The 13460-nt window shown below is 44.8% G+C and overlaps 1 protein-coding gene across 8 annotated transcripts in view; it reads right to left on the bottom strand.

Annotated features, from left to right (window-relative positions):
* Positions 1-13460, bottom strand: part of LOC124008157 (guanine nucleotide exchange factor DBS-like) — a 106794-nt gene that overhangs the window by 69586 nt on the left and 23748 nt on the right. Inside the window, exon 1 of one of the 8 annotated variants that reach the window (XM_046319213.1) lies at positions 3814-4193. The exons of the other annotated variants lie outside the window; for them this stretch is intronic. Within the exon in view, the coding sequence (XP_046175169.1) occupies positions 3814-3886 (73 nt within the window). The 5' untranslated portion in view covers positions 3887-4193. Of the gene's footprint in view, positions 1-3813; positions 4194-13460 lie in introns of those variants that run through there. 8 annotated transcript variants of the gene reach the window in all.

Below are 13460 nucleotides of genomic sequence, written 5' to 3'. Positions count from 1 at the left end.
TTATCCAATGCTATCAGAGCTAAAACAAAAGATCTGACCAACAGTTTTTGTTGAATAGTTTACAATGCATTTTCACTCCAGTCATGACATTCCTTTCACTTGATCGTGTGACCCCACTGACACAAAGGTTCACCACCAGTTCCACACATGCACCAACATGGTAGTTACCATGCCTCTGTGCTACACAGAGTGCTACTCCCTCTCCTGTCCCATGAATCTCTCTTTGTTCGTCATCATGTTCCCACAAGCAGCCGGTGGTAAAACACATGTTAGCAGCCTGGAAAGACCTCCTTGCCATTACACGTCTGGTCTGAAGGACAAAGTCACTATCACAGGTGGTACAGTCCTTGATGTCGCCCCTTGAAAAATACAGTATAATCACCCAGTCTGACATTAACCCCTAGACCCTAACCCCTCCCTTCCCCTCCCCTTTATTTAACCCCTACAGCTAACCCCTCGGTTCGCTGGTCCATGCAGTAACTTCATGTGTTGTTGTGGTATGTGGTGTATGGGCAGGGTGGGCAGGGCAGTCTTGGTATGTGGACTGAAAGGCAACAGATTGTATTGGGGATGTGGAAGTATGTGTGTGTGTGTGTGTGTGTGTGTGTGTGTGTGTGTGTGTGTGTGTGTGTGTGTGTGTGTGTGTGTGTGTGTGTGTGTGTGTGTGTGTGTGTGTGTGTGTGTGTGTGTGTGTGTGTGTGTGTGTGTGTGTGTGTGTGTGTGTGTGGCGTGGCGCACCATGCTGTGTGGAGCGCCATGCTGTGTGGGTATGACGTGGAGCGCCATGCTGTGTGGAGCACCATGCTGTGTGGGTATGATGTGGAGCGCCATGCTGTGTGGAGCACCATGCTGTGTGGGTATGACGTGGAGCGCCATGCTGTGTGGAGCACCATGCTGTGTGGGTATGACGTGGAGCGCCATGCTGTGTGGAGCACCATGCTGTGTGGGTATGAGCTGGTGATGGAGCCAACTGTTGATGGTGGTGTGGCAAGAAGAAGGGCAGCTGTGTGTGTGAGTGAGAGGACAAGTAAGGGATGAACAGCCGTTCCACAGCTGTGTGTGTGTGTGTGTGTGTGTATCATTGTGTATGTGGGGGGGGAACCCAGTTCTATTATGGTATTACAGTCTGGGTTACCAGGTCCCCATCTGCCATGGGGATAACAACACACATGACAGTAACAACTGGGTCAAACGGCCACCGTTGCCCTGTTGCCATGCGTGCTCACTGTGTGTGGGTGTCCTCTGCCCAGCCCATACATCTCTGGGTTAAATCTGGAATATTTCTACGTGATGAGCTGCATTATGTGGCTACTGTTCAGTCTTTGTCAAATCCTTTTTTCTCCATGGAGCGTCAGGTGCCAACATGTTGGCTATTCTGCTGCACTGTAAGCTACACTTTTTATACACAGCAGTATGTGGACACCCCTTCAAATGACTGGATTCGGGCTATTTCAGCCACACCCATTGCTGACTGGTGTATCCAATTTGGCACACAGCCATGGAATTTTCATAGACAAACATTGGCAGTAATATGGCCTTACTGTAGAACTCAGTGACTTTCAACCTTGGCACCTTCATAGGATGCCACCTTTCCAACAAGTCAGTTCGTCAAAATTCTGCCCTGCGAGAGCTGCCCCGGTCAACTGTAAGTGCTGTTATTGTGAAGTGGAAGGCCACACAAGTTCACAGAATGGGACCGCCGAGTGCTGACGTGTGTAATAATCGTCTGTCCGTGGTTGCAAAGTTCCAAACCGTCTCTGGAAGCAACGTCAGCACAAGAACGGTTTGTCTGGAGTTTCATGAAATGGGTTTCCATGGCCGAGCAGCCGCACACAAGCCTAAGATCATGATGTGCAATACCAAAGCTCGCCGCCATTGGACTCTGGAGCAGTGGAAACGCGTTCTCTGAAGTGACGAATCACGCTTCACCAACTGGCAGTCAGACGGACTAATCTGGGTTTGGTGGAGAAGAAATAATGGTCTGGGGCTGATTTTAACTGTTTGGGCTTGGCCCCTTAGCTCTATTGAAGGGAAATCTTAACGCAACAGCCTACAATGACATTCTAGATGATTCTGTGGTTCCAACTTTGTGGCAACAGTCTGAGGAAGGCCCTTTGCTGTTTCAGCATGACTTTACCCCGTGCACAAAATTAGGTCCATACAGAAATGTTTTGTTGAGATCGGTGTGGAAGAACTTGACTGGCCTGCACAGAGCCCTGACCTCAACCCCATCGAATACCTTTGGAATTAATTGGAACACCTACTGTCAGCCAGGCCTAATCGCCCAACATCACTGCCCGACCTAATGCATGTCCCCACATCAATGTTCCAAAATCTAGTGGAAAGCCTTCCCAGAAGAGTGGAGGCTGTTATAGCAGCGAAGGGGAGACCAACTCCATATTAATGCCCATGGTTTTGGAATGAGATGTTTGACGAGCAGGCGTCCACACACTTTTGGTCATTAGTGTAAACCTGTGTCTGTGTGCTAGCCCTGAGAGACTGGAGGAAATGTGGCACAATGTCTTTCCGCTTGGCCAGCGGACCAGTCTGTGTGTTGACGAGCATATCTCTGTTACTGAATGGAAGTAAGAGACAGACAACACACCACTGTTCATCACCCTGTCCACTGTCCCACGCTACTACACACACACACACACACACACACACACACACACACACACACACACACACACACACACACACACACACACACACACACACACACACACACACACACACACACACACACACACACACACACACACACACACACACACACACCAGATATTCCAAGGAAACAGAACATCTCTTTTAGGACACCTCTAGTCAAACTTTCCCTTGGTTTGACAAAGGAGAGACATTCCAAAGGAGATTCCAAGGATGTGTTTTTACTCGTACCGTAAAACCTCTCTTGGTACTTAATAGTTCAGGAGATGGAAGTGGGTTCACCGTATTGATCGATGTCAACTCAGGTGTTTAATAAAAAGCATGAGCTGGTGCACACCCAGAGAAAATTATGTAGAGGTGCTGACTAACGGTGAATAAACTGGAAGCTATAGAAACAAAGGGAGTCGCACACTCCATATATATCTATATATCATCACAGTCATTTATTGGGTCAAAAAACACCAACGTTTCGGCATCACTGTGCCTTCTTGAGGGTGTGAGAAGCCCTGAAGGCACAGTTCAGCCGAAACATATATTTTTTTACCCGATAAATGACTGAGAGTGTGCGACTCTCTTTGTTTTTATAACTCACGTCTTTAAGACAACATGTTAACTCATGACAAGGCAGAATATACTGAGAAAAAACGCTTCCTTAAGCTCCCAGAAATGATTTGAAATACTTTTGGAATCAAGTCAAACGAAAAAAACACAACAACAAAACAAACTGCTACAGTTTTCTCAAATAAATGGACAGCCAACTAAGTGAAAATGTTGCCATGACAACGTGGCACAGATTCAATGTTTTCATTTGAATTCTCTTGTTGAACATTTACTAGAATCTAGTCCTGACTACTTGGCACAGGGCAACAAACACAGTCATTGGTAGTTGAAGATTGTTAGTAACCAGGTACCAATTAACTGCTGCTACAGTGTTTCCATTTATGCAAATATAATATTTTTGCGGGAGGGACAAATTTAGATGACAACAAAGCTAAAATAAAGTGTAAAAAAATGTGCATTAAACTGAAGTGGAACTTCCTCACCTCTCTGACAATACCGTTTAGTCACACACACACAGCTGCACTGTATTCTGTCACACGCACTGTCAGTCACAAACACCCCCCCCCTGCCACACAAACACCTTACCGGTTATCAAGTTGAGTTGCAGCCACATTCTGGTGATGTCATGGCAGAGCAGGGACACTGGATTGAGGGCCATCCTGTCCCCCCTCTCCCCCGGGAGAACACACACACACACTCCCAAACAGACACACACACACTCTCAGAATAAGCCGTCGTGTGAGCGGCAGCCATCCATTCCTCCACAGCCTGAGTGCTGAGACTTCAGCCATACACTGAACGCTCCGTCACTGGGCGGCACACACTCACACTCACCGCACCCCCATCCCTCCCCCTCTGTCTCCATATACACACTCAGCCAGACTGGGCTCAGTTTCAGATTACACCTCCCAATGATCCCTCTCTCCCAGGTACTGAAAGAGCGTAAACAAACGACTCAGAGAGAGAAATAGACAGAGAGAGAGAGACGGAGAAAGGGAGAGAGAAAGAGAGACAGAGATGGAGGAAGGGAGGTGGAATGAGAGAGAGAGGAGGAAGGGAGGGGGAAAGAGAGACAGAGATGGAGGAAGGGAGGTGGAATGAGAGAGACGGAGAAAGGGAGAGAGAAAGAGAGACAGAGATGGAGGAAGGGAGGTGGAATGAGAGAGAGAGGAGGAAGGGAGGGGGAAAGAGAGACAGAGATGGAGGAAGGGAGGTGGAATGAGAGAGAGAGGAGGAAGGGAGGGGGAAAGAGAGAGAGAGACGGAGGGGAAAAGAGAGAGAGAGACTGAGGGGGAGAGAGAGAGACAGAGGAAGGGAGGGGGAAGGGGGGTGTGAAGAGGGGCGAGAGGGAGAAAGAAGGGAGGGGCTTGTAGATTTCTCTCACAGTCTTCCCTTTTACCAGCTCTGTTCTAGACACTCAGAAGACACCTGGTGATCTGGACCCCTGACATTGACCTCTAGTCTCACACAGCTGTTGTCTCCTGACCCCCCTTGTGTGTCTGTGTGGTGTGTGTGTCTCTGTGGTGTGCGAGTCTGTGTCTGTGTGATGTGTGTGTGTACTTAGCCATAGATCTACAGAGTTTTGATTCTTTTAATGTCAATGAGGCAAACTGTTAGAAAATGTGAAATGCAGAATGTTTACGGTCAGTGTTAATTGCCGGTGGTCCTATCTGCTGAGCCTCTCCTTGACATAAAAGTCCAGACGGACTTGGTGCATGACTCATGGGTCACAGCTAGTGAGATAGTGAAGCAGTGGGCTAATCTCCTCAGGAAGTAATATGAGACTCTAGCTGAGATGGTTACACACAGACGAGCTCTGTGTGGGAAATCCCCTCAACTCACTACAGAGATCCCATCGCACATGGCAATCAACTAGAGGTCGACCGATTAATCGGAATGGCCGATTTCAAGTTTTCATAACAATCAGTAATCTGCATTTTTGGACACCGATTGTGGCCGAATATTATTCTTTTTTATCTTTATTTAACTAGGCAAGTCAGTTAAGAACACATTCTTATTCTCAATGACGGCCTAGGAAAGGTGGGTTAACTGCCTTGTTCAGGGGCAGAATGACAGATTTGTACCTTGTCAGCTCGGGGATTCGATCTTGCAACCTTCTGATTACTAGTCCAACACTCTAACCACCTGCCTTACATCGCACTCCACGAGGAGCCTGCGTGGCAGGCTGACTACCGGTTACGCGTTTCTAGCTAGCATTAAACTTATCTTATAAAAAACAATCAATCTTAACATAATCACTAGTTAAACTAGTAATATCATCAACCATGTGTAGTTAACTAGTTTGTCCTGCGTTGCATATAATCGATGCGATGCCTGTTAATTTCTCATCGAATCACAGCCTACTTCTCCAAACGGGTGATGATTTAACATGCGCATTCGTGAAAAAAGGGTTGCTGTTTTCGAAGCGTCCCTGGTTCGAGCCCAGGTAGGGGCGAGGATAGGGACGGAAGTTATACTGTTACACTGGCAATACTAAAGTGCCTGTAAGAACATCCAATAGTCAAAGGTATATGAAATACAAATGGTATAGAGAGAAATGGTAAATGGTATAGTCCTATAATTCCTAAAATAACTACAACCTAAAACGTCTTACCTGGGAATATTGAAGACTCAGCTTTCATATGTTCTCATGTTCTGAGCAAGGAATTTAAACGTTAGATTTTTTACATGGCACATATTGCACTTTTACTTTCTTCTCCAACACTTTGTTTTTGCATTATTTCAACCAAATTGAACATGTTTCATTATTTATTTGAGGCTAAATAGATTTTATTGATGTATTTTATTAAGTTAAAATAAAAGTGTTCATTCAGTATTGTTGTAATTGTCATTATTACAAATAAATATATTAAAAAACGACCGATTAATTGGTAGCAGCTTTTTTTGGTACTCCAATAATCTGTATCGGCGTTGAAAAATCATAATCGGTCGACCTCTACAATCAACCCCCCTCCCCCGACTCACGCTATAGCCATCCAGACATCCATCCAGACATAGGAGAAAACCGTCTGTCTGGCCATGGTGGAGAGGACAGAGTCATGTACTTCCTCTTTAGTTCTATTTATATTGTCATTGTGGTCCTTTATGAGATGGTCACCTAGTGATGAAGTCATGTATCTGACAGTGCTACATGTTTCCACATAGAATACAGAACAGATTAGGAGACCCCTCTACATACAGGATGCTGTATAATCCCAGGCAGTATTCAGACAGGGTGGCATTAGGTTTTTCATTTAAAGTAAAAACTGAAATGACTGCGAGATTAGAGATGAGGGACGATGGGGTTTAAAAATTGAATTGGTTTCATCCCATCTCTCTCTCCAGTCTGTGTCCTATAGACTCCCACAGTCCAATATATCTAGAGACAGAGTATTACCAGCAACTTCTCGTCAGGCTGGTTCTGGCTCCCAGACTACAGCAGACAAATGACTGTGATTTCATCCCATCTCTCTCTCCAGTCTGTGTCCTATAGACTCCCACAGTCCAATATATCTAGAGACAGAGTATTACCAGCAACCTCTCGCCAGGCTGGTTCTGGCTCCCAGACTACAGCAGACAAATGACTGTGGTTTCATGGGATAATATAAAAGGATCATTGACCTGTTACGGTGTGTCTCTCTGCCCTAGGGCCACTCCATCCCTCCCTGTCAATCGTTTCCCCGGCCCTTCCCCAATACTTATCTACCTCATGTTACACAGCATTATAATAACTTGATTATAAACAAGCCAATAACATAGGTAATGCTATCTGAGTTATGTAATCTGAGTTAATGCTACGCATAAATATGCGTACAATATGCATCACTTCAATTACTTTCGAAAGACGTCAATCCAGGCCCTACAGTAATTAGTCAAACACATCTGATGTCAGTCAACAGGGACAGACTCAGGAATAAACAAGCTTGCATCCCAAATAGCTCCCTAGTTCCTATTTAGGGGGGTCAAAAGTAGTGCACTATAAAGGGAATAGGGTGCCACTTGGGAAGCACACCAAGTGTGTCTGATCCAAATCCTTTTACATTGTCTCTCTGTCGGCGTAGTGATGAAAATAGACTGCCGTTACTGTATTTGTCCCCATTATGAGAAGACCCAGGAACCAGGAAGCATATGGAGATTCAGCCTGTCAACTGTTCTACTGTATTATGGGACGGCTGACAGCCTTCCTGTCACATGGTCCCACTGTAGGGGTGCGTCTCATCTCATATATCTATACTGACCTGATAACTGATATGAAATCCAGGGCAGAAGATGGGAAGTAGACAGGGACAGTGTGTGATCTGTGTGACACTGAACGCTGACTCTAGGAAAGGAAGTGGTAGTTTATAAACGGACAGTTTCCTGTGGCTGCTGGATTGCTTTGGGACACATGAGGCGTCTATTCACAGGGCAAGGTGCACAACAGACCGGTCAGCATTTCATTTCCAAGAAACAGATTGTTAGGCAAATTAGTTGTGACCCATGCCTGGCCCGCTATGTTGTAAATTGTAAACATTGACACCCCTGGACTAGATGCTTCTGTCAATGTCTACAATATAGACTAATCTATTGGTACGATGCTCTCGGCTTGTTTGAATTACGTGCAACACTTGTACCTGTGTGATGCAGTTTCCTTCTGAATAGTTTGCGTACATTTGAACAATATAGGATGGATTGTCTTGTTGTTGACAGATGGAACTAAATAAATGACTAATAGCAGCTGAAGCCAGGTACTATTAACATAACTTGATGTTAGTGTTATGGGTGGAGTCCCCACGGTCTCTGAGACAACTGTGAAGTGTGTGTTTGTGTGTACATTATGTGTGAGACAGAAGCTGGTCCTGTGGGTGAGGGAAATCGACCTGTCCAAGGGTCGATGTAAGTAATCCAAGGGTCAAACATACTAGCTTTATTCTGGGCGGAACTTGTTGACAACTGAGCTTAGTACTTAGGCCACAGGTGTCAAACTCATTCCACGGAGGGCCAGGTGTCTGCAGGTTTTGGTTTTTCTCCCTTTCAACTAAGACCTAGACAACCAGGTGAGGGGAGTTCCTTACTACTTACTCAATCAATCAAGTACAAGGGAGGAGTGAAAACCTGCAGTCACTCGGCCCTCCGTGGAATGAGTTTGCCACGTGATCTCGGCGGTTGATATCAACGTTTAATTTATAACGTGACTGATAACATGAGATTAGTGCTGACCGTTGGCAGGCCTGTTCAGTTGAAGGAAGTCATTGTTGTGGTTGATAAACATGTACTGGTCTTTTTAGTGGCCTGAGATGAAACAGTGGGTCTGGGGGGGCATGGTGGAGACTGGAACCAGACTCACTGCTCTGATTGACTGTTTATGCCGTGCTTCCCCCATCTCTTTATTCAAACACCATTTGTTCCCTCCCCCCATAAACTTACCAGGAAAATCAACATTGAGGTGTGACTTAAGGCCTGTGGGATCTGTGTAGGTGTAAGATAACAGCCACCTGAGAGCTGACATGATCTCAGGGGAATTTATAGAACGGGAACACTGGGACATGTTAGGACTCATAAGACAATTGACCATCCACTGAGTCAATAAAGGATTAGACTTGTCTCTAGTTTATCTGTCAAACCATTGGACAGGAAAACACCTAAAAACTAAATGTTGCTTTTGAGATCATTTATAGTACAAGAGAACAACAACCAAGCTTTCATATTTCCTTTCTCTGACACTGCATGTGTATTTGTTTACCAAAGGGAGTAGCTGGTCACTCTCTGTCTCTGTCTCTCTATATCTCTATATCCTTCTCCATCTCTCTGTCTCTGTCTCTCTATATCTCTATATCCTTCTCCATCTCTCTGTCTCTGTCTCTCTATATCTCTATATCCTTCTCCATCTCTCTGTCTCTGTCTCTCTATATCCTTCTCCATCTCTCTGTCTCTGTCTCTCTATATCCTTCTCTGTCTCTGTCTCTCTATATCTCTATATCCTTCTCCATCTCTCTGTCTCTGTCTCTCTATATCCTTCTCCATCTCTCTGTCTCTGTCTCTCTATATCCTTCTCTGTCTCTGTCTCTCTATATCTCTATATCCTTCTCCATCTCTCTGTCTCTGTCTCTCTATATCCTTCTCTGTCTCTCTGTCTCTGTCTCTGAACCTCTCTATATCCTTCTCTGTCTCTGTCTCTGTCTCTCAACCTCTCTATATCCTTCTCTGTCTCTGTCTCTCAACCTCTCTATATCCTTCTCTGTCTCTCTGTCTCTGTCTCTCAACCTCTCTATATCCTTCTCTGTCTCTCTGTCTCTGTCTCTCAACCTCTCTATATCCTTCTCTGTCTCTGTCTCTCTGTCTCTGTCTCTCTACCTCTCTATATCCTTCTCTGTCTCTGTCTCTCTACCTCTCTATATCCTTCTCTGTCTCTGTCTCTCAACCTCTCTATATCCTTCTCCATCTCTCTGTCTCTGTCTCTCAACCTCTCTATATCCTTCTCTGTCTCTGTCTCTCAACCTCTCTATATCCTTCTCTGTCTCTCAACCTCTATATCCTTCTCTGTCTCTGTCTCTTATCCTTCTCCATCTCCATCTCTCTGTCTCTGTCTCTCAACCTCTCTATATCCTTCTCTGTCTCTCTGTCTCTCTATATCTCTATATGCTTCTCCATCGCTCTGTTTCTGTCTCTCAACCTCTCTATATCCTTCTCGGTCTCTGTCTCTCAACCTCTCTATATCCTTCTCTGTCTCTCTGTCTCTGTCTCTCAACCTCTCTATATCCTTCTCCATCTCTCTGTCTCCGTCTCTCAACCTCTCTATATCCTTCTATGTCTCTTTGTCTCTGTCTCTCAACCTCTCTATATCCTTCTCCATCTCTCTGTCTCTGTCTCTCAACCTCTCTATATCCTTCTCTGTCTCTCTGTCTCTGTCTCTCTATATCTCTATATGCTTCTCCATCGCTCTGTCCGTCTCTCAACCTCTCTATATCCTTCTCTGTCTCTCTGTCTCTCAACCTCTCTATATCCTTCTCCATCTCTCTGTCTCTGTCTCTCAACCTCTCTATATCCTTCTCCATCTCTCTGTCTCTGTCTCTCAACCTCTCTATATCCTTCTCCATCTCTCTGTCTCTGTCTCTCAACCTCTCTATATCCTTCTCTGTCTCTCTGTCTCTGTCTCTCAACCTCTCTATATCCTTCTCCATCTCTCTGTCTCTGTCTCTCAACCTCTCTATATCCTTCTCCATCTCTCTGTTTCTCAACCTCTCTATATCCTTCTCCATCTCTCTGTTTCTCAACCTCTCTATATGCTTCTCCATCGCTCTGTCTGTCTCTCAACCTCTCTATATCCTTCTCTGTCTCTCTGTCTCTCAACCTCTCTATATCCTTCTCCATCTCTCTGTCTCTGTCTCTCAACCTCTCTATATCCTTCTCCATCTCTCTGTTTCTCAACCTCTCTATATCCTTCTCCATCTCTCTGTTTCTCAACCTCTCTATATCCTTCTCCATCTCTCTGTTTCTCAACCTCTCTATCTCTATATCCTTCTCCATCTCTCTGTCTCTGTCTCTCAACCTCTCTATATCCTTCTCCATCTCTCTGTTTCTCAACCTCTCTATATCTCTATATCCTTCTCCATCTCTCTGTTTCTCAACCTCTCTATATCTATATATCCTTCTCCATCTCTCTGTCTCTGTCTCTCAACCTCTCCATATCCTTCTCCATCTCTCTGTTTCTCAACCTCTCTATATCTCTATATCCTTCTCTGTCTCTCTGTCTCTCAACCTCTCTATCTATATCGTTATCCATCTCTCTGTCTCTGTCTCTCAACCTCTCTATATCCTTCTCCATCTCTCTGTTTCTCAACCTCTCTATATCTCTATATCCTTCTCCGTCTCTCAGTTTCTCAACCTCTCTATATCTCTATATCCTTCTCCATCTCTCAGTTTCTCAACCTCTCTATATCCCTATATCCTTCTCCATCTCTCAGTCTCTCAACCTCTCTATATCCCTATATCCTTCTCCATCTCTCTGTTTCTCAACCTCTCTATATCTCCATATCCTTCTCCATCTCTCTGTTTCTCAACCTCTCTATATCTCTATATCCTTCTCCATCTCTCTGTCTCTGTCTCTCAACCTCTCTATATCCTTCTCCATCTCTCTGTTTCTCAACCTCTCTATATCTCCATATCCTTCTCCATCTCTCTGTCTCTGTCTCTCAACCTCTCTATATCCTTCTCCATCTCTCTGTTTCTCAACCTCTATATCTCCATATCCTTCTCCATCTCTCTGTTTCTCAACCTCTCTATATCTCTATATCCTTCTCCGTCTCTCAGTTTCTCAACCTCTCTATATCCTTCTCCGTTTCTCTGTTTCTCAACCTCTCTATATCCCTATATCCTTCTCTGTCTCTCAGTTTCTCAACCTCTCTATACCCTTCTCCATCTCTCAGTCTCTCAACCTCTCTATATCCCTATATCCTTCTCCGTCTCTCTGTTTCTCAACCTCTCTATATCTCTATATCCTTCTCCGTCTCTCAGTTTCTCAACCTCTCTATATCCTTCTCCGTTTCTCTGTTTCTCAACCTCTCTATATCCCTATATCCTTCTCTGTCTCTCAGTTTCTCAACCTCTCTATACCCTTCTCCATCTCTCAGTCTCTCAACCTCTCTATATCCCTATATCCTTCTCCATCTCTCTGTTTCTCAACCTCTCTTTATCCCTATATCCTTCTCTCTCAACTTCTCTCTCAACTTCCGGGTTGGAGCGAGCGGTCGCATCCGCATTTCGCTCCGCAGGTAGTATAACTTTAGTATAACTAGTATAACTTTTTCATTACATTTCATTATAGCACAACGGTTTGTTTTGTCTAATCTTAGCAATTTCTTCTTAGCTAGCTACATAGCCGTCTTTGTATCAAAGAAAATTGCGTAATTATCGTATTTCGCCGTCCTAACGTAGTCTTCACTAGCCAGCTAGCTAACGTCCACCGATGAGCTGCACTGTAGAACTATTACACTCAACTGAACAACTTGTTTAGTGTAGTGTTAGCTAGCTACATAGCTGTCTTTGCTGTCTTCGTATCCAAGATAATTGTGTAGTTTAGAGTGTGTAGTCTTAGAGTGATTATCTTAATTTACCGAGGTTAGCTAGCCAGCTATTTGTCGTCCTTAACGTAGGAGACTCTGCTAGCTAGCCAACAGCTAGCCAACAGCTAGCCGACAGCTAGCCAACAGCTAGCCAACAGCTAGCCAACGTCTACCGAATAGACACACAACCCGGTCGCATTCACAGGTAGTATCACATTTTCATTTCATTTCATTACAGTACAACGGTTTGATTTGTTTGATCGTAGCTAGCTACATAGCTAGCTACATAGCCGTCTTTGTATCAAAGATAATTGTGTAGTCTAGAGCGATTTTCTAGGTTAGCTAGCCAGCTATTGTCGTTCTTTTAACGCAACGTAACGTAAACAACACTGCTAGCTAGCCAGCTAGCCCCCGAATAGCAGCACTGTCGAAACTATTACACTCAACGGAACGACTTGATTAGTGTAGTGTCAACAACGCACCCACTGCCAGCTAGCCTACTTCCGCAGTACTGTATCTGTCATGTTTTGTCATTTATTATCTTGTCTTGTCCCTGTGCTTCCCATTCTATTCGTTTCCCTCTGCTGGTCTTATTAGGTTCTTTCCCTCTTTCTATCCCTCTCTCTCCCCCTCCCTCTTTCACTCTCTCGCTCTCTCTTCTCTCTATCGTTCCGTTCCTGCTCCCAGCTGTTCCTATTCCCCTAATCAATCATTTAGTCTTCCCACACCTGTTCCCGATCCTTTCCCCTGATTAGAGTCCCTATTTCTTCCTTTGTGTTCCGTTCCTGTCCTGTCGGTTCCTTGTTTAGAATTCACCGTGCTGTGATTGTGTATCGCCCTGTCGTGTCGTGTTTTCCTCAGATGCTGCGTGGTGAGCAGGTGTCTGAGTCGGTCTGGTTCAAGTGCCTTCCCGAGGCAACCTGCTGTTCACCTGCTGTTCAAGATCGAGTCTCCAGTTTGTCCTAGTCATTTCGAGTGAAAGTTGTGTTTTTTTTGTTTGTAAATTACTTTACTGGATTAAAGACTCTGTTTTCGCCAAGTCGCTTTTGGGTCCTCTTTCACCTGCATGACAGTATCATTTTAATCATTTTAGTCAATAAGATTCTTGCTACGTAAGCTTAACTTTCTGAACATTCGAGACGTGTAGTCCACTTGTCATTCCAATCTCCTTTGCATTAGCGTAGCCTCTTC

The sequence above is a fragment of the Oncorhynchus gorbuscha genome, linkage group LG21, assembly GCF_021184085.1.
Source record: "Oncorhynchus gorbuscha isolate QuinsamMale2020 ecotype Even-year linkage group LG21, OgorEven_v1.0, whole genome shotgun sequence".
In the NCBI taxonomy this organism is placed as follows: Eukaryota; Metazoa; Chordata; class Actinopteri; order Salmoniformes; family Salmonidae; genus Oncorhynchus; species Oncorhynchus gorbuscha.
The sequence above is the reverse complement of the archived record's forward strand: the minus strand, read 5'-3'. Positions and strand labels throughout refer to the sequence as shown.